This window comes from Rhinoraja longicauda, chromosome 14 (genome assembly GCF_053455715.1).
Source record: "Rhinoraja longicauda isolate Sanriku21f chromosome 14, sRhiLon1.1, whole genome shotgun sequence".
NCBI classification, from domain to species: Eukaryota; Metazoa; Chordata; class Chondrichthyes; order Rajiformes; family Arhynchobatidae; genus Rhinoraja; species Rhinoraja longicauda.
This window is the reverse complement of record NC_135966.1, coordinates 49,047,961-49,069,722: the sequence shown is the minus strand read 5'-3', so window position 1 is coordinate 49,069,722 and position 21,762 is coordinate 49,047,961. Positions and strand designations below refer to the sequence as shown.

At 45.0% G+C, this 21,762-nt stretch overlaps 1 protein-coding gene across 1 annotated transcript in view; it reads right to left on the bottom strand.

Moving 5' to 3' along the window:
• The window catches only part of LOC144600250 (dedicator of cytokinesis protein 2-like), a 706,150-nt gene that overhangs the window by 24,758 nt on the left and 659,630 nt on the right, over positions 1-21,762 (bottom strand). Inside the window, exons 42-45 of the mRNA XM_078411810.1 lie at positions 17,732-17,813; positions 10,668-10,752; positions 10,074-10,160; positions 7,054-7,230 (exon numbers count right to left, since the gene is read on the bottom strand). Of these exons, the coding sequence (XP_078267936.1) occupies positions 7,054-7,230; positions 10,074-10,160; positions 10,668-10,752; positions 17,732-17,813 (431 nt within the window). The remainder of the gene's footprint in view (positions 1-7,053; positions 7,231-10,073; positions 10,161-10,667; positions 10,753-17,731; positions 17,814-21,762) is intronic.

Here is a 21,762-nt window from a genome sequence, read left to right as displayed (position 1 = left end):
TTGAATGGCGGAGAAGACTTGATGGGCTGAATGGCCTAATTCAATTCCTGTTCCTTATGACCTTATGTGCCCAACTGCTATCGTCTCGGAGCACCTTGGTGTGAGGAGCCAGGAGGGGTGAAAGTAAATTCTGTTCCCTGGGATTCATCGACCCTGGGCAGTGATGGATGTTGAAAATGCCCAGCAGTGTAGACTCATTCAGCATGAGGAGCGTCCTAGAACATTGTCCTTCACCAATATGAAATTCTTCTCATACCTACAAAGAGCTGCACATGGCAGGTGTGGAGACATTTCCTGGTGGTGTGTTGACGAAAATATATGAGTTCTGCTTGAGATCCTTATCAGCAGCAGAGTGTAATCAATGGTTGTCTTTGACAATAGACAATAGACAATAGACAATAGGTGCAGGAGGAGGCCATTTGGCCCTTCCAGCCAGCACCGCCATTCAATGTGATCATGGCTGATCATTCTCAATCAGTACCCCGTTCCTGCCTTCTCCCCATACCCCCTGACTCCGCTATCCTTAAGAGCTCTAACCAGCTCTCTCTTGAATGCATTCAGAGAATTGGCCTCCACTGCCTTCTGAGGCAGAGAATTCCACAGATTCACAACTCTCTGACTGAAAAAGTTTTTCCTCATCTCAGTTCTAAATGGCCTACCCCTTATTCTTAAACTGTGGCCCCTTGTTCTGGACTCCCCCAACATTGGGAACATGTTTCCTGCCTCTAACGTGTCCAACCTCTTAATAATCTTATACGTTTCGATAAGATCTCCTCTCATCCTTCTAAATTCCAGTGTATACAAGCCTAGTCGCTCCAGTCTTTCAACATATGATAGTCCCGCCATTCCGGGAATTAATGTAGTAAACCTACGCTGCACGCCCTCAATAGCAAGAATATCCTTCCTCAAATTTGGAGACAAAAACTGCACACAGTACTCCAGGTGTGGTCTCACTAGGGCCCAGTACAACTGCACACAGTACTCCAGGTGTGGTCTCACTAGGGCCCTGTACAACTGCACACAGTACTCCAGGTGCTAATATTAACCAGCAATGCTGGCACATCCCAGTACCTGAGCTATCATTGCACCGAGGAGATGGGATTATTTCTCTACACATATAATGCTTGGGTGAACTCTGATGCTGTGGCGAGCAGAGTGTTGGGAGACCATGCTGAGATCTGCTTAGGGCACATGGAAATATCCAGTGGCGTGAAAGTTGAGAGTGTGCTTGATCTCGATGGAGGGAGCAGTCCAAGTATGGAAAGTGTGACTAATGAGCCTCTTGCAGAAGATCATACATCTCAGTGAGAACAGTCTTGGAAGACCTGAGGCACCAAATGCATTGTTCATCTGTGAGGTCCAATGTTTCTCGAGATTCTCCAGGGATGCCTTTGCTTCTGAGATTCTCAACCCACACTGAGTTCCCTGTCAGGGCTTCAGTAGTAGCTCCAGTGGTAGACCACCTCTGGCAGAATTACCACTAGAGGGATTACCATGGCGATTGATGTCTCGGCAGATAAATGACAGAGGTGGACTTTGGAAGGTGTCTGGGTTGTGGCTGCCCAGTCATGTCTCCTGATGTCAGTAGCGTGTCTCCTTAAATAGCAAAGTAACAATTAGCTAGCTCAGCATATTCTGAGTTTGGATGAGATTTCTCCATGATGGTTGTAAATTGAAGCTTTCCGCTCTAATTTGGACGGTCACGGTGGCGCAGCGGTAGAGTTGCTGCCTTACAGCGAATGCAGCGCCGGAGACCCGGGTTCCATCCCAACTAGGGGTGCTGCCTGTACGGAGTTTATACATTATCCCCGTGACCTGCATGGGTTTTCTCTGAGATCTTCGGTTTCCTCCCACACTCCAAAGGCGTACAAGTTTGTAGGTTAATTGGTTTGGTAAATGTAAAAATTGTCCCCAGTGGGTGTAGGATGGTGTTAATGTGCGGGGATCGCTGGTCGGCGTGGACCCGGTGGGACGAAGGGCCTGTTTAGTATCTCTAACTGTTTAGTATCTCTAAACTAAAGTAAACTAAAAAAAATTATGTCATTAAGGATAAAAATTGTTGTTGTGCCACTACTGATATCAAGAGTGAGCACCTGATGTCAGGAAAAGGCCAAGAACCAGCACTTCAACAACACTGTGCAATTTCACAGTTGGGACATCTCCACCTGAAAGAGATTGCAATTATGTCAACATTAGGTGATATCTTTTTAGTTTGTGGTATATTCTAAATGTTTGGATGTTTGTGAGCATGTGGGGCAACAATTGTATCTATTGCACACTTTTCATTGCCCTCAATGTGGTTAGGGGTTATGGGGAGAAGCCAAGAGAATGGGGTTAAGAGGGAAAGATAGGTCAGCCATGATTGAATGGCGGAGTAGACTTGATGGGCCGAATGGCCTAATTCTGATCCTATCACTTGTGAACTTATGAACCTATGGTCACAGGTTGAGCTCTTGATCTGCTGGTTGGATGTGACATAACTGTGGTACCCAGTGTGACATTACTCTGTCCTCCATGACTGAAGGTCAACATACAATAATCCTCTTGTTGCTTAAAATGAAAATATATTCATTCTGGATTAACATGGACTGTCAATCTAATGGGGGCGAGGGTTTGCACATTAGAGAACGTTGTGTTAAAGTTTCCATCCCTCATTCAATGATTATTGAGCAGATGTGGCTGTGAGATAATTATTGAGCAGATAATATGCATAAACTTGAATTAGCATTAAGCAGCTTTTAATAAATGAAAGATAGATTAAACCTTTATCAAAATGTCGAAGAGAATAAAAGCCTTAAAACAAACAAAAAAGAGGCATTGATTCGCAAAAGAGCAAATACTGAGTGATTTTCAATAAAATCCAGCACGTGTACCTTCCGGGCATATTATAAGCTGTTACAGATAAAAAGATGGACGCAAAATGCTGAAGTAACTCAGCGGGATGTGCAGCATCTCTGGAGAGAAGGAAAGGGTGACTTCTTGGGTCGAGACCCCTCTTCAGACTTCTTCAGGTCTGAAGAAGGGTCTCGACCCGAAACGTCACCCTTTCCTTCTCTCCAGAGATGCTGCCCGTCCCGCTGAGTTACTCCAGCATTTTGCGTCTCTCTTCGGTTTAAACCAGCATCTGCAGTTCCTTCCTACACAGATAAAACAATATTGGGAAGAAAGAAGTGATGCTTTTCTACACTGTGCTTCCCCATTAGATATTTGCTACACAGGAATTATTTCTTGCAAAATTATTGTTGCAATGTTGGATATTTCTTCAGCTGAATTTAAAGTCCCCGCCCCAAAGGACCTGCAGTGACTTGCTTAAGTCTCCATTCAATGCCATTGCTCATTCTGAGCATTATCTGCATATTACTCGTGAAAACGGCTGGACCTTTAGATTACCACGAGCAATGGGTCTGTCGAGATGGCTGACTCTTTTGCTGTAACCCGGTTGAATGACATGACTTAATGTCCCATAATTGGTTAGGAGCACCAGTGCCTTCTTTTGGGTTCACGTATATTTTGTTGGAGAGTGTTTTCAATTATGTGCATTTTATATACTGCTGTGTTTTGTATACCATGCTTCACAGATGACTTAATGACCAATAGACAATAGACAATAGGTGCAGGAGTAGGCCATTCGGCCCTTCGAGCCAGCACCACCATTCAATGTGATCATGGCTGATCATTCTCAATCAGTACCCCGTGCCTGCCTTCTCCCCATACCTCCTGACTCCGCTATCCTAAAGAACTCTATCTAGTTCTCTCTTGAATGCATTCAGAGACTCGGCCTCCACTGCCTTCTGAGGCAGAGAATTCCACAGATTTACCAGTGATTTTCAATAAAATCTGAATAAAATCTGATCAATCATCATCATGTTCCTTCAGCGCTCTTATATCATCTGTACCCTGAGCAACAACAGGACATTTGATGTACTCTGTTGCATTTTCACATTACATTTTTGTTATCACCTGTAATAGTATCCCATTCTCTCCTTAACAAAGCGTGAAAGAAACTAATGTTGCACTCATCTGTCCCTATGAGCTTATATCCACCTAATGTCATGTAGCATTTCATAGCTCACATCAAAATAAATACATTTTATTGCACACTAGATACATTATGCGTGAGTGCATGTCTGGCTTCACACACACACACAAATGCATGCACATCTGAGTGTGTGTGTGCGTGTGCACATGTGGATGTATGTGTGAAATGTATGTGAATGTGTGTTATGTGTATGCCTGTATATGCATGTGTACATCTCTATGTATATGCATGTGTGTGAATGTGTTGTGTGTGTGTGTGAGTATCTGTGTCAGTGTATGTGTGTGTGTGTGTGTTTTCAAACTAATTCTATGCTAAAAATTATTTTTTGATTCAGAAATTTCCATCCTTGTTTGACCCCCGTACCCTCAGTCACTTCATCCTCCCCCGATCACTATCCTCTCATACTCTCAAGGTCTCTCATTCATAGAAACATAGAAACATAGAAAATAGGTGCAGGAGGAGGCCATTTGGTCCTTCGAGCCAGCACCGCCATTCATTGTGATCATGGCTGATCATCCCCAATCAGTAACCTGTGCCTGCCTTCTCCCCGTATCCCCTGATTCCACTAGCCCCTGGAGCTCTATCTAAGGGGCCTGTCCCACTTAGGCATTTTTTTTAGGGGACTGACGGCGACTGTCATAGTTGTAACAGTTCGCAAAAAAAACGGTGACTGGACCCCCCTCTACGACAATGTCTACGACAAGCTACAACAACCGACCACCGAGTCAACGTCAAGCTACGGCAAGCTACCGACAACCGGCGACCCAATCGTCGCGACTTAGGACGTCCACCTACGACCGCACCTACGACAACCTTTGACCACACATGCGGCAACCTACGACAACTGAAGTCAACCTACGTCTACCAGCGACAAGCTACGACCGTGTCTGCGACAACTGAAGACAATTCACGTCATTTTGGCCTCTGGTTTTGATGCCGGTACCTGTCGCCGGTTGACGTAGGTAGTCGCCAATGGAATTCATTACGGGCGACAACCTACATCACCTGGCGACAACCTGGCGACAACCTACGGCAGCGCCTATGTCAGGAGACGTCAAGCTACGATCATTGGCGTCAAACCAACAGTCGCTGAAAAAGTTTAAACATTTCAAAATCCAGCGGCGACCAGAAAAACGCTACGACTCTTTGGAGACGACTAACGACCGTACAGGTGACACCCCGGCGACCGTGTGGTGACAGCCTAGTCACCTGTAGTCGTCTAAAACATCGCCTAAGTGGGACAGAGGTTTAACTCTCTTTTAAATCCATCCAGTGAATTGGCCTCCACTGCCTTCTGTGGCAGAGAATTCCACAAATTCACAACTCTCTGGGTGAAAAAGTGTTCTTTTCACCTCAGTTTTAAATAGCCTCCCCTTTATTTTTAGACTGTGACCCCTGGTCCTGGACTCCCCCGACATTGGGAACATTTTTCCTGCATCAAACTTGTCCAGTCCTTTTATAATTTTTTACTTCTCGATAAGATCCCCCTCTCATCCCTCCAAACCCCAGTGAATACAAGCCCTGTCTTTCCAATCATCCCTCCAAGCTGCAACTCTTCTGCATCCTTGACATCCTTCGAAAGCGCTGGCCAGAAATGAATGTAAGATTCCAGCTGAGTCCAACCGGATCGTCAGTAATGTTTCTTTGTTTTTCAGTTGAGTATTCCATGTGCATTTTCAATAACCATTTAACTTAGACCACCACTGTGCATGCTATACAACAGACATCTGTGGGTGCCTCTGGTCTAGCAGCTGCTTTTAAAACATAAGCACACAATCTTAAAAAATAAATGTGTAATAAAATAACACGAAGCAGGGGTTAGCACAATGAGCCCACGTAGGAGCAGGAATAATGCAAACGCTTGCTCGAAAATTGAATTTGGCTGCCTTGTTCTTTTACATTTCAGTCGGATCTCCAGTGCCATTCTTCACTTGACGTGAAATTTCTGAGAATGGGTCACGACCCGAAACATCACCTATTCCTTTTATAGATAATAGACAATAGACCATAGGTGCAGAAGGAGGCCATTCGGCCCTTCGAGCCAGCACCGCCATTCAATGTGATCATGGCTGATCATTCTCAATCAGTACCCCGTTCTTGCCTTCTCCCCATACCCCCTGACTCCGCTATCCTTAAGAGCTCTATCTAGCTCTCTCTTGAATGTATTCAGAGAATTGGCCTCCACTGCCTTCTGAGGCAGAGAATTCCACAGATTCACAACTCTCTGACTGAAAACGTTTTTCCTCATCTCCGTTCTAAATGGCCTACCACTTATTCTTAAACTGTGGCCCCTTGTTCTGGACTCCCCCAACATTGGGAACATGTTTCCTGCCTCTAACGTGTCCAACCCCTTAATAATCTTATACGTTTCGATAAGATCTCCTCTCATCCTAAATTCCAGTGTATACAAGCCTAGTCGCTCCAGTCTTTCAACATATGACAGTCCCGCCATTCCAGGAATTAACCTAGTAAACCTACGCTGCACACCCTCAATAGCAAGAATATCCTTCCTCAAATTTGGAGACCAAAACTGCACACAGTACTCCAGGTGCGGTCTCACTAGGGCCCTGTACAACTGCAGAAGAACCTCTTTGCTCCTATACTCAACTCCTCTTGTTATTGAGGCCAACATTCCAATGGCTTTCTTCACTGCCTGCTGTACCTGCATGCTTCCTTTCAGTGACTGATGCACTAGGACACCCAGACCTCGTTGTCCGTCTCCTGTTCCTAACTTGACACCATTCAGATAATACTCTGCCTTCCTATTCTTACCACCAAAGTGGATAACCTCACACTTATCCACATTTATCCACTTTTCTCCCCAGATGCTGTCTGACCCGCTGAGCTACTCCAGCTTTTTGTGCCTATCCCCATCAGATGGTTTACCTAGTGAGTTGCTGGAAGGATTTCCTTCCTTAAAAGCATTCAGTGAACCAGACGGACTTTTACAATTTGCTCGTTCCTTGATTACGTTACTAAAGCAAGCTTTTAGAGCAAACCAATATGTTCTTTACCTTCTCGTATTTGGCAAATCCTCCCATGACTGCTGGATCCACAATGCCGTTGAGCAACATGGAGAGCGGGTTGATGGGGAGGTGATCATCACCCTGGTACTGGGTGATCAGGGTTAGGATCTTCTCATTAGTTTTCTCCATCGTCTCAATGGCATTTTCCAGGGGGCTAATGGTACTCTGTAACACAGCAAAATAAACTGGCGTTCGGCTTTCATCGGGTACACCAGGGAAGATGGAGTGTAGAAACTATCCATCCGAGATTATACACAGTTCGTTCCTGCGCATTAGGGCTAGGGTTCAGCATTTTCAGCGTATTAGTTAATGGTCTGTGCACCTTGCAAAGGGGCAAAGGAGAGGAGACCAATCTGAAAAGTTAGCTCTGTTTCTTTCCCCTCAGATGCTGCTCAGTATTACTGTGTTAGTTTCTGTATTTATTTCTCATTTATAGTAACTTCACTTTTTAGCTTTTGTATTAAGTGCGTGCAATTAGGTATTTATGGTGAGAAACAAAGGTGATCTCAGATAGAGAGCAAGAGTTTGTTAGAGACTATTAATCTTACAGAGCATCTGATGTTATCTCATAAGAATAAATCTAGCTGTCATGTAACTGCAACAAACAGACATAATCATGCCCCAGTCTTACATTTTTAATGAACTAAACTGCAGGCTAAAGATGATCCATCTCTGCAGTGGTAATTTGAGAAGAAGACACAACGTGCTGGAGTAACTCAGCGGGTCAGGCAGCATCTCTGAACAACATGGATAGGTGATGATTCAAGTCTGGACCCATCTTCAGACTCAGAGGGCTGTGCGTTCAGAGGGGATGAGATTAAAGTTGGTAAGGGGAGTCTGAATAAGGGTCCTGTTCTGAAACATCACCCCTCCATGTTCTGCAGAGAAGTCGCTGAGTTACTCCAGCACTTTGTGCCTTTTTTTTGTAATCTAGCATCTGCAGTTCCTTATTTCTACTCTCTGGTAATTTCAGAACTAACAATGACATTCAGATTCTCACACTGATTGTGATGCTGTTATGTACACTCATGCTAATGTGATCACGGCATGTATGTGAATGTGTAGAGTGGATTTGAACACAGACAAGTTTATACCTAGTGTCATTACTGCGGAGATGGTGATCGGTGATTACAGAAACATTTACCAAGTGAGTGTAGTGTTGTGGGCACGGGTGATGATGTTCCCATCAATTACTGGGTGAGTTTGTTGTTGCAGATACAGTCACCAAGTGAGTGTGATGTTACGGACATGGTTATCACGTAAGTATTTTGTTGCAGACACAGTTACTATGTGAGTATGATGTTATGGGCACAGATACTGGGTGAATGAGGTATTACCTGCACAGGTACAGGTGAGTGTGGTATAATACGCACAGTTACATGGAGTGAGGTATTACCTGCACAATTACAGGTGAGTGTGGTATTATACGCAGCTACAGGTGAGTGAGGTATAATAGGCACAGTTACAGGTGGGTTAGGTATGGAAGCACAGTTACAGGTGAGTGTGGTATTATACACACAGTTACAGGTGGGTTAGGTATTACCTGCACAGTTACAGGTGGGTGTGGTATAATAGGCATGGTTACAGGTGGGTGTGGTGTTATACACACAGTTACAGGTGGGTGTGGTGTTATACACACAGTTACAGGTGGGTTAGGTGTTGTACACACAGTTACAGGTGGGTGTGGTGTTGTACACACAGTTACAGGTGGGTTAGGTGTTGTACACACAGTTACAGGTGGGTGTGGTGTTGTACACACAGTTACAGGTGGGTGTGGTGTTATAACACAGTTACAGGTGGGTTTGGTGTTATATACACAGTTACAGGTGGGTTAGGTGTTGTACACACAGTTACAGGTGGGTTAGGTGTTATACACACAGTTACAGGTGGGTGTGGTGTTGTACACACAGTTACAGGTGGGTTTGGTATTATACGCACAGTTACAGGTGAGTGTGGTATAATAGGCACAGTTAGCAGTTGGTTGTGGTGTTATGGCACAGTTACCAGTTGGGTAGGGTATTATAGGCACAGTTACCAGTTGGGTAGGGTATTATAGGCATGGTTACCAGTTGGGTAGGGTATTATAGGCATGGTTACCAGTTGGGTAGGGTATTATAGGCATGGTTACCAGTTGGGTAGGGTATTATAGGCATGGTTACCAATTGGGTTGGGTATTATAGGCATGGTTACCAGTTGGGTAGGGTATTATAGGCATGGTTACCAGTTGGGTAGGGTATTATAGGCATGGTTACCAGTTGGGTAGGGTATTATAGGCATGGTTACAAGTTGGGTAGGGTATTATAGGCATGGTTACCAGTTGGGTAGGGTATTATAGGCATGGTTACCAGTTGGGTAGGGTATTATAGGCATGGTTACCAATTGGGTTCGGTATTATAGGCATGGTTACCAGTTGGGTAGGGTATTATAGGCATGGTTACCAGTTGGGTAGGGTATTATAGGCATGGTTACCAGTTGGGTAGGGTATTATAGGCATGGTTACCAGTTGGGTAGGGTATTATAGGCATGGTTACAAGTTGGGTAGGGTATTATAGGCATGGTTACCAGTTGGGTAGGGTATTATAGGCATGGTTACCAGTTGGGTAGGGTATTATAGGCATGGTTACCAGTTGGGTAGGGTATTATAGGCATGGTTACCAGTTGGGTAGGGTATTATAGGCATGGTTACCAGTTGGGTAGGGTATTATAGGCATGGTTACCAGTTGGGTAGGGTATTATAGGCATGGTTACCAGTTGGGTAGGGTATTATAGGCATGGTTACCAGTTGGGTAGGGTATTATAGGCATGGTTACCAGTTGGGTAGGGTATTATAGGCATGGTTACCAGTTGGGTAGGGTATTATAGGCATGGTTACCAGTTGGGTAGGGTATTATAGGCATGGTTACCAGTTGGGTATCATATTATAACCACAGTTAACAGGTGAGTGCACTGCTACCTTTCAAGGATATTCACAAGTCTATGAGGATTGATATGAGCAATGTTGTACTCACAGGAGAAATGGAACTGACTTCAAACCAACGGAGAATGCCAGGTAGTTTGTAGACAGTGATGAAAGTGGCCCTCTCTATCCACATGGACTGAAAGAAATAAATGAATGATAAATTAATTACTTATTTTCCAATTGTAGAAGTGACTGTTGTCTTAGCAGAATGATACAGGAGAGATGGGCATAAAATGCTGGCGAAACTCAGCAGGACAGGCAGCATCTCTGGAGAAAAGGAATGGGTGACGTTTCATGTCAAGACCCGTCTGAAGAAGGGTCTCAACCCGAAATGTCACCCATTCCTCCTCTCCAGAGATGCTGCCTGTCCCGCTGAGTTACTCCAGCATTTTGTGTCTATCTTCGGTTTAAACCAGCGTCTGCAGTTCCTTCCTACACAGGATAATAGAGAGGATCTTTGTGTCTTGTCTTTCCTTAGCAATATTTTGAGCTCTGTAGTTTATCTTTCTACTGGGGAACACCAGATTTGGTAAGAAAAAAGAAACAAAGGCCTCTTTTCTGACTAAAATTTTTTTTATAATGTGGCATGTTTCTTTACAAACTTACTTAATACTGATGAACATAATAAATACATGTCTCTTACGGCAAATTCGTTGTCAGGATCCACTACTCCTTTCCGGACTGGTCTTGAGTACTGGAACTTTTGTACGTAGTTTGCTTTGTAGAAGCTGAGGAAATCAAAGACACGAGGAGATGCATACAGTGAAGCACAATGTTGCAGGAACAACACATAGCTAACCCCATGGTACCGGCACCTCTTGAAACAGGCATTCAGTTGTTATTAATGGATCAGTTCCCATCTATTATTAATGCATGGGATAAATAGACGTGGGATTAAAAAAAACAAACAAATTGTGCTGATAAAATTCATTTTTTGCCCTCCCACCAGGACTTCCCATACACTTAGGCCCATGGGTGGAAAGTTAAAGCAGCAACAAACAGTTCGAGGGTCCTCTCGTCTTTTGAATTAATTGCCCTGTGCTGAATCCGCCTTCTCCCAGGCTTTCTTCAGCTGAAGTTCTGTGTGAATGGGATGTTCTCACCACTCCCGCTTTCATGTGTATACAAGTAGATTGAATGAGTGCTTTTAAATCTTTGGAGTACAAATGGCTGCAGGCAATGGCATCGCTGTTTATTTGGAGCAGGTGGGAAGCACGTCAATCGCTGGGAGTTATACATTAAGCCACTGGAAAATATTGAGTCACTGTGCAGTAGGTAGGATCAGATTGACGGGGATGGAAGAGCCTTGTACAACCTTATTTGATTACTTTGAGGCGGTATCGATCCTACAGTAGATAGACACAGAAAGCTGGAGTAACTCAGCGGGTTACGCAGCACCTCTGGATAAAAGGAATAGGTGAAGTTTCAGGTGGAGACCCTTCTTCAGGCGAGCTGACCTCAACCGCACTGATGCCGGGCACCAGCTCTCTAGACTCCTCCTCCGACTTATCCTTGGACCACGATCCCGCAGATGGGCACCAGGCCATCATCTCTCAAACCATTTCTGATTTCATCACTCCCAGCTGTTTGCCCTCCACAGCCTCCAACCTTATCGTTTCCCAGCCCCGCGCACGGCCCGTTTTTACCTTCTTTTTAAAAAAATTTAATGTTTCTTTTTAAAAATTTTAATTTCATTTAATTAATTACAGTGCATATAACAACAGCAGTAAACCCCACCCCTCCCCTTCCCTACAAAATCATGAAAACAAACAAACAAAAACAAACAAATAAATAAATAAAAATAAATTTAAAAAAAACATAACTACAATGTGACAAAAAAGACAAATACACAAAAACATGAGGCAAGGTAATTTTCACAAGTCAAATGTTTCAGTATTTTCACTTACCTTCTCCCCAAAATCCACAAACACAACTGCCCTGGCAGACCCATTGTTTCTGCCTGCTCCTGTCCCACTGAAATCATTTCCTCGTACCTCGGCTCCATCCTATCCCCCCTGGTCCTATGCCCAAGATACCTCACACGCCCTTCGTCTCTTTCAAGACTTCCGCTTTCCGAGCCCCCCACTCTCTCATCTTTGCCATTACTCCTGTCCTCTCTCAGTCCTACAGTAGTTCAATTGCAGAAATGTGTGAGTGGCCTCTATTTGAAGCCACTATTTGAAGTGGTCACTATTTGAAGCCTTTTCTTGTTCTCCACTGCCTTATTTTGTAGCCAGAGGTTAAAATGTAAGGAGTTGTGGTGAAGAGGGGGGAATCACGTTGAATTTTATCAACATGACATGCTTCCGTTTTCAAGAGGTGAGAAAGGCAATTTTGAAGAAAGTGGAAAATCTGTAATGTTAGTAGACTCAAACTTTAATCTGATCTTGCGATTTAATCATTATTTGGATACACTGCTGTAATCCTGTTATAGATACTGTCTCTGATTCATGGGTTATGTTGATGCTTATTAACAGACTTCAGCCGCATCCAAACTAGCTTTTATTGCAATAAATACAGAAATAAAACAGCAGGTAAGCACACCACAAAATTATCACCAGTGACAGATCTGACCCGGGGCAATGGAGCTGGTCAACTGTGTTGTGAGCCAGTTGAATATTAATAGAGTGCCTGCATTCCTGAGGTGCTGTTGTGTGTGGAGCCACCCCACTAACTTTCATTGACATCAATAGAGATAATAATTACAGTCTTCGATGACTGGTTGTGTCAGCACAAGATCTCAGTGTTTTAAAGGGAGAGAGCAAGCTAGACGCCACCCTCAACGACACCATGCGGATCATCACCGGCTGCCTACACCCTACTCCCACGGATCTCCTGCCGGTGCTCGCAGGTATCGCACCCGCCAAGCTTCGCAGAGAGTTCTTCACTCACAGGCTGGTGTGCAAGGCCCCATTGGACGCCAAACATCCTTTGCACCACCTCGCCCAGGATTAACAGCAACTGGGACCTCAACGCCTGTCATCTCGTCACCCTTTCTCCCGTCATGCAGCGACCCTCTGTGGCTCCGGTTTCAACATACTAGGAGCATAGAGAACCAGCTGGGTACAGACATCGCCACCTCCTCAATTCACTGTCGCACCGAACACCACAGCCCCACCCGGCTCGGACATGTCCCGCAAAGAGTGGGTCGCCCTGAACCGGCTCCGCACAGGGGTCGGCCGGTTCAACGCCAATATGCATCGTTGGGGGTTGCGTCCATCAGCAGCCGGCGTGTGTGGAGCAGACCAGCAAACAGCGCAGCACGGCATTATCAACTGCACTGTCCTCCGTCCCCCTGGTGGAGGGGTAGACCTCACGGCCCTTGACAACAGCACATTGCACTGGCTACAGCGCCTGGAGGGCGTTACATAACTTCTGCTGCCTCAAACGCAAGAAGAAGAAGAAGAAGGGGGAGAGGACCTGGAGAAGATTCTATCCATCACACAGAGAAAGAAAAGGGAGGACTGATTGTAAGAGATTTTCATAAAAAAAGGTAAGGAGAAATATAGATCGAATAATTCAGGGACTTCCTGACCAGAGACCTTCACTAGATTAATGAGTGACCAGGAGATTGGAATCAGTGTCGTGATGTCCTTATTTCCACACAGTTCATGCCCATCTTTGTAGAGGATGCATCCGGGATTTTTCCTCTGGGGGTGTGCTATACCTGAACCAAGTCAAGCTCCACCGCAAGAAACTACCTGTATCCACCCCACTGGGCTGTCCGCCAGTCAACGCATGTGGTTTCACTCGCCCAACACGCACTGTCAAACATACACTGGAATTTAGAAGGATGAGAGAGGATCTCGAAACATATAAGATTATTAAGGGGTTGGACACGTTAGAGGCAGGAAACATGTTCCCAATGTTGGGGGAGTCCAGAACCAGGGGCCACAGTTTAAGAATAAGGGGTAGGCCATTTAGAACGGAGATGAGGAAAAACTTTTTCAGTCAGAGAGTTGTAAATATGGAATTCTCTGCCTCAGAAGGCAGTGGAGGCCATTTCTCTGAATGCATTCAAGAAAGAGCTAGATAGTGCTCTTAAGGATAGCGGAGTCAGGGGGTATGGGGAGAAGGCAGGAACAGGGTACTGATTGAGAATGATCAGCCATGATCACATTGAATGGCGGTGCTGGCTCAAAGGGCCGAATGGCCTACTCCTGCACCTATTGTCTATTGTCTATCTACTGTTAAACAGGGATGTAATGCTGATGCTGTATAAGGTGCTGGTCAGGCCGCGTTTGGAGTATTGTGAAGAATTTTGGGCACCATATCAGAGGAAGGATGTGCCGGTCCTGGAGAAGGTCCAGAGGAGGTTTATGAGAATGATCCCAGGAATGCGTGGGTTCACTCATGATGAGCGTTTGACGGCACTGGGCCTGTACTCGCTGGAGTTTAGAAGAATGAGGGGGGGGGACCTCATTGAAACTTACAGAATAGTGAAAGGCTTGGATAGAGTGGATGTGGGGAGGATGGTTCCACTAGTGGGAGAGGAGTCTAGGACGAGAGATCATAGCCTAAGAATTAAAGGACGTTCTCTTAGGAAGGAAATGAGAAAGAATTTATTTAGTCAGAGGGTGGTGAATCTGTGGAATTCTTTTTTTTTTTTAAATTATTTTATTGAGCTTCACAAAAATACAAATGAGAATTCATTTTACAATTATGCGCAGTATAAGGGGAAGAAAAGAAAAAGACAAACAAACAAAACAAAACAAAACAAAAAAATCTGTGGAATTCTTTGCCACAGAAGGGTGTGGAGGCCAAGTCAATGGATATTTTTAAGGCAGAGATTGATAGATTCTTGATTAGTACAGGTGTCAGAGGTTATGGGGAGAAGGCAGGAGAATGGGGTTAGGAGGGAGAGATAGATCAGCCATGATTGAATGGTGGAGTAAACTTGATGGGCCGAATGGCCTAATTCTGCTCATTACTTATGACCTTATGACCTACCAGCTATCAACAGATATTAACAGATACCTATATGGATTCGAACAGAGACCTGGCTGAACCCTGTGTAGCATGGAAGACAGTACTCTGTTCCTGCTTTTTTCCCCATATCCCTTGATTCCGTTAGCCCTAAGATCTGAATCTAACTCTCTCTTGAATACATCCAGTGAATTGGCCTCCACTGTCTTCTGTGGCAGAGAATTCCACAGATGCACAACTCTGGGTGAAAAGGTTTTTCCTCATCACAGTCCTAAATGGCCAACTCCTTATTCTTTCACTGTGACCCCTAGTTCTGGACTCCCCCAACATTGGGAACATTTTTCCTGCATCTAGCCTATCCAGCCCTTAAGAATTTTTATATGTTTAATTTCATGTTTCATGTATCTTGTTGTGTTTTATGACTGTTGGCAGACCAATTTCCTTCCTTGGATAAATGAAGTTCTATCATATCGTATCGTATAGCCCAGTTTATGCTGTATTGATGTTGAGTTCCCTAAACCTAATTATGATGGGAAGCCACTCTGATGGGAAGCCACTCTGATACTGCTAACTGTGGACAACAGCCAGAGTCACCTTCCTCGCTGCCCCAAGTCCAACCAGCACAAAGGGTTTGTAAAAATAATTAACAGAGTGAGCACAAGGGGGCAGCGCAGATCTAAAAGTGAGAACCATCCCTCATGATAAAAGTATGTCGACATTGTGATAAAACCTCCTACTCCAAATGTCAAGCCACCCCATTTTGTCAGAGGCAGTGAGAAGGGAAGCAAGATCCTGGCACATAAACCATGTACAGAGAGCTGCAGGTGGATGCAAAATGACAAAGGTCTTTGGATCCACAGAGCACAGTCCTCCTGGAGCCCCAGCTTAGATGTCCACATTCCATCACGTGGTCTTCAACCTTTTACAACCCCATGCACTTCCTATCATTGTATCCTTGATACGTATTCCTCGGTTTGCAACAGCTCTGTCGGCAGAGACAGCAAGGAATTGATGAGGGATGTGGACATAGCCTAGTCAATCACATAAACCTGTCTCCGTCTCCAATAACTCCATCTACACTTTTTGTTGCCTCTCAAAAGCAGCCAATGTAATCAAGGACTTTGTTGATCCTGGTTGTTCCCTCTTCTCCCCTCTCCCATCAGGCAGAATATAGTAAAACCTGAAAGCATATTCCACCAGGTTCAGGAATAACTTCTTCCCAGTTGTTATCAGACGACTGAATAGTACTCCCAGAAGCTAGGGTGTAGTCCTGATCTCCCAACCTAATTCTTTGCAGACTATGCACATATTTTCTGTTGTTAGCACGTTCTCTATAACTGCACTCTGATATTTTTCTCTTTAATGGCCTGTGTATGGCTTGTTTGTACTCGTATAGCATATGATTTCAATGGACAGCATGCAAATAAAGTTTTTCACTGTATCTTGCTACACATGACAACAATAATAAATTCAACTAAATTGGGAAATAGCCCCTGCATCCAGCTAAATGGTTCTGGACTGGGGTCTAGATTCACAATAGTTTTTCGGTTGGCAAATGTGTTCTATCATAGCCAATTATCAAAAAATCAAAATAAATAAAAAACAGGACTTTTAATTGCCTTCTGACTCTGGAGAACTGCTTCCAACACAGCAATAGAAAGAACAACCTTGCTCATCTTCAGCATTTTACATAGAAACATAGAAAATAGGTGCAGGAGGAGGCCATTTTTGCCCTTCGAGCCAGCACCACCATTCATTGTGATCATGGCTGATCATCCACAATCAGTAACCCGTGCCTGCCTTCTCCCCATATCCCTTGATTCCACTAGCCCCCAGAGCTCTATCTAACTCTCTTTTAAATTCATCCAATGAATTGGCCTCCACTGCCCTCTGTGGCAGAGAATTCCACAAATTTACAACTCTCTGGGTGAAAAAGTTTCTTCTCACCTCAGTTTTAAATGGCCTCCCCTTTATTCTTATTCTTTAATTTGCATGGGTTACCTGATATCCACCCAAGTGACAATGCAGGGTTTGAACGCTTCATCCACAATTTTGCCCGCCCCTCAACACCCCTTTGGCACGTCAGCCTGAGATAAGCCTCAACAGACTTCCATGATGTTACCATTTACGGTGCTTAAAGACCCAGAGGAGTACTGTGCGAGGGGACTGAACACACCAGAACTCTCCGATCAATGGTGAGGCACTTTACTCATGACCTCTGAGAGTTGAAGAACACAAGATGGACACAAAAAGTTGGAGTAACTCAGCGGGTCACTCTGTAGAAATGAAATAGGTGACGTTTAGGATCAAGACCCTTCTTCAGGACTGAAGGGATTTTGTGTCTATGTCCGGCTTTTTGTGTCTACCTTAGGTTTAAACTAGCATCTGCAGGTCTTCCCTACACAGTTGAAGGGCACACCCCATTTACCAGCAATTGGCTCAGGTGAAGGGAAAGGAGACGAGTGTGAATCAACGTTTCTTCTACACTGCCTCCAGCTCAAGATCCCCCTGAAGTGAACATGGTCTTTAGTCTCAGCCGACCACAATGGAGATCCCCTCCATCCTAATCACACACACACCTTTTTTGTTTCTCTCTCAGTAGAGGATAAGAGCCAAAGAGGGAGATCCCTGAATCCCAAATCCAGTGGTTCAGCTCAGTTAGAGCTGTACTACATCAATCATACCCCATGTACCGCCCGCCAGGACAGAGCTGACGGAATGGTAGTGATGGTCAGGAAATGATCCATTCAAGCAATGCCAATGAGCTGCTGCCATACTCACTTGATAACCTGGTCGGGCACGGGCTTGTTCTTAAAGCGTGGCTGCTCCTCGAGGACAGGCTGGACAGTGAAGCACTGAATGACTGTGTGAACGCAGGTTAAGGACACAATGAACAGCACAACGTAACAGTTGCAGTTAATAATGCCCATGTTAAAACGCCACATCACAACTACATCAGAGCGGAGAGGGAAGATGCTAAACAAAATGAAACACCATGGGATATTTTGCTTTGCAAAAGATAAATACTGGTAGTTATTGTCATTGTTATTAGATCGCTGTTTTATTTAGGATCCACAGATGATCCATTTACACTTTTAGCTTGCAGTTCCTTTACTTATTTGTCCTACCACCTTGCACTATCATCTCACGTTGTCATCGGATCTCATGCTTCCGCCCTGTTATAGATCTTACCTTTTGTTTTCTCCTCCACTTCCATTTTTCTCTGCATCTTAACAAATGTCTATCTCCAAACATTCCCAGCTCTAATGAAAGGGCAAACCGAAAAGTTAATTCTCTGTTGCTCTCCACAGATGCTGCCTGACCTGATGAATGTTTCAAGGTTTCAAGGTCAGTTTATTGTCACATGTACCAATTAAGGTACAGTGAAATCCGAATTACCATGCAGCCATACTGAAAAACACAACAAGGCACACAACTACATAAACGTTAACATAAACATCCCCCACAGTGGATTCCCCACGTTCCTCACTGTGATGGAAAAAAAATAAAGTCCAATCTCCCTTCCTCTTTATTCTCACGAGGTCAGGGGCAGTCGAACCTCCTGCATCGGGGCGATCAAAACTCCCGCGTCGGACGATCGAAGCCCCCGCATCGGGGCGATCGAAACTCCCACATTGGGGCTGTCGAAACCCCTACGGCTTGGAGTCCCCGATGTTGGTCTCTAACCAGAGACCGCAGGCTCCGCGAGGTTAAAGTTCCGCAGGCTCCCACGATGGAGCTCCCAGTCGGTCTCCAGCAAAGGCCACCAACTCCACAATGTTAGGCCGCAGAGCGGATGGAGATACGATACAGAGAAAAAAAAATCGCATCTCCGTCGAGGTAAGAGATTAGAAAAAGTTTCCCCCAACTCCCCCCCCCCCCCCCCATAAAACAAGCTAAAGAACACCAAAAACATACATTTAACACATAGAAAACAGACACAAAGCAGGAAAGGACAGACAGGCTGTTGGCGAGGCAGCCATTGCTGGCTCTATCTGGCTCTATCTCCACTTTCTGATTTTATTGGAGATTTCCAACATCTGCACCGCTTGGCAGTGCAAACTTTCTTGACAGCACCAGGTTGGTTCATTCTGGGAGCTGCAACAATTTGTGCGTTGGATGGATTTCTTCGTCAGTGCCGGTAGGTCTTTCAGTCTTGTCCTTGTTGTGGCAGAATTCCCAAAATATCAGAATCACTTCAAGACATTAAGCTGCAGAGTTGGGGGTTGGTTAGAGCCAACTTCCTGGAACTTGATGAGGAGTCTATGGAAACCAATGATGTCTTCTCACACATCATTGTTGACTGAATTACAAGCACAGAGGTAAATCCTCCCTGTGTAGGAAGGAACTGCAGATGCTGGTTTAAATCGAAGGTCGACACAAAATGCTGGAGTAACTCAGCGGGTCAGGCAGCATCTCTGGAGAGAAGGAGTGGGTGACGTTTCGGGTCGAGACCCTTCTTCAGACTCAACGTCTGGTTAACGAGGAGGGGATAAAGAGGATAAAGAGGAAGGGAGATTGGACTTTATTTATCACAGTGAGGAACGTGGGGAATCCACTGTGGGGGATGTTTATGTTAACGTTTATGTAGTTGTGTGTCTTGTTGTTTTTTTAGTGTTTGCTCTGCAATAGTTTCTGCCCACCTGCTTCTACTCTTGTAATGCTCACTCTGTCTCTTAGACTGCTGTCACTAAGTGTGTTAATGGTTTTACTGGTGGCTGCTCCTGCTGAGGACATGCAGAGATGGCCACATTTCGCCATCTGTAATTCCCTTGCAGTCAGCCGCTGGGTTGGCCAAAGGTTGGGTGCTTTCCTCAGAGAATGTGGAATGGAGAGTGATTAAGTTGTCTATCTTAGCTGAGACATTCCTGTGTCTGATGAAAGGACTTTGGCTCGAAACATTCACTGTGTTTCTCCCTTCACAGATGCTGCTTGACCTGCTGAGTGTTTCCAGTATTTTCAGTGTTTCTTTAAATTAAAATTCCCAGCATCCGGGGGGGGGGGGAAAGATTTAATAGGAACCTGATGGGCGACTTGTTTGACACAAAGGGTGGTAAGTATTTGGAACGATCTGTTGGAGGAGGTAGTTGCAGCTGGTACGATCATGTTTAAGAAACATTTGGACAGGTACATGGATAGGTGAGGTTTGGAGGGATGTGGACCAAAAGCGGGCAGGTGGGACTAGTGTAGCTGGGACATGTTTGTCAGCATGGGCAAGTTTGGCTGATGGGCCTGTTTGCACACTGTATGACTGACTGTGTGACTCTAAATTATTTTTCCCTACCCTTCCCCTGCCTTCTCATCCTTTTCCATGTCGCTCATCTAGCCCCCAGCTACATAGAGAGTCATAGAGTGATACAGTTTGGAAACAGGCCCTTCGGCCCAACTTGCCCAAATTGGCCAACATGTCCCAGCTACACTAGTCCCACTTGCCCGCATTTGGTCCATATCCTTCAAACCTGTCCTATCCATGTACCTGTCTCACATGTTTCTTAAATGGTGCGATAGTCCCTGCCTCAACACCCTACAAACATGCTCCCTCTGTATGCATCTCACCTGCCTGAATTTGACCCATATCATTATAAACCTCACCTATCCATGTCCCTGTCCAAATGTTTCTTGAATGTGATCGTACCTGCCACAACTATTTCCTCCAGCAGCTCGTTCCATATGCTTACCACCCTTTGTGTAAAAATAAGGTTGCCCCTCAGGTACTGTTTCTTAAATGTTGGGATAGTCCCTGCCTCAACTATCTCCTCTGGCAGCTTGTTCCTTACACCCACCCCACTTTGTATGAAAAAGTTACCCCTCAGATTGCTATTAAAGCTTTTCCCCTTCACCTTAAACCTGTGTCCTCTGGTCCTCGATTCACCAACTCTGGGCAAGAGACTCTGTGCATCCACCCGATCTATTCCTCCCATGATTTTATACACCCGAATAAGATCACCCCTCTGTGCCAAGGCTCTGCTTCAACATTCTACACAGCATTGCGTGGAATGTTCTCAGCCCTGTTCACAGTTCTATATTTGATCTGTCACCATCTGTCTTATATTAATACTGCCTTTTTTTTTCTGGAATCACTCACAAGAGGAAACATTTTCTCCCTATCAATGAACAACTTGCCATCTATCTACAGCTACCAGTGATTTTTTTAGATTTTTAGATTTAGATTTTTTTTTAGATTTAGAGATACAGCGCGGAAACAGGCCCTTCGGCCCACCGAGTCCGCGTCGCCCAGCGATCCCCACACACTAACACTATCCTACACACACTAGGGACAATTTTTACATTTACTCAGTCAATTAACCTACATACCTGTACGTCTTTGGAGTGTGGGAGGAAACCGAAGACCTCGGGGAAAACCCACGCAGGTCACGGGGAGAACGTACAAACTCCGTATAGACGGCTCCCGTAGTCAGGATCGAACCTCAGTCTCCGGCTCTGCATTCGCTGTAAGGCAGCAACTCTACCGCTGCGCCACCGTGCCACAAGGTTGTCAACAGTAGCCCACTTATTTGGGTTCCTGCTGGGATCGGTTGAGTGGCAAACCACCCAAGGGGTTGACCTAAAACCTCCAGAATGTACATCATCTCCCACACTCGGCATTGTAGAGATTTGCTGGTCTGTGCACAGTGGACCTGCAGAATGATGGATTAGTCACCACAATACAGGGTGACTTTTACATGGTTTTAGTCCAGTGCGTTGTCATACAGATTTACTGCATAGGAATAGGCCTGCACAGGAACGATCCTCGATTCCCCTACTCTGGGCAAGAGACTCTGTGCATCCACCCGATCTATTCCTCCCATGAT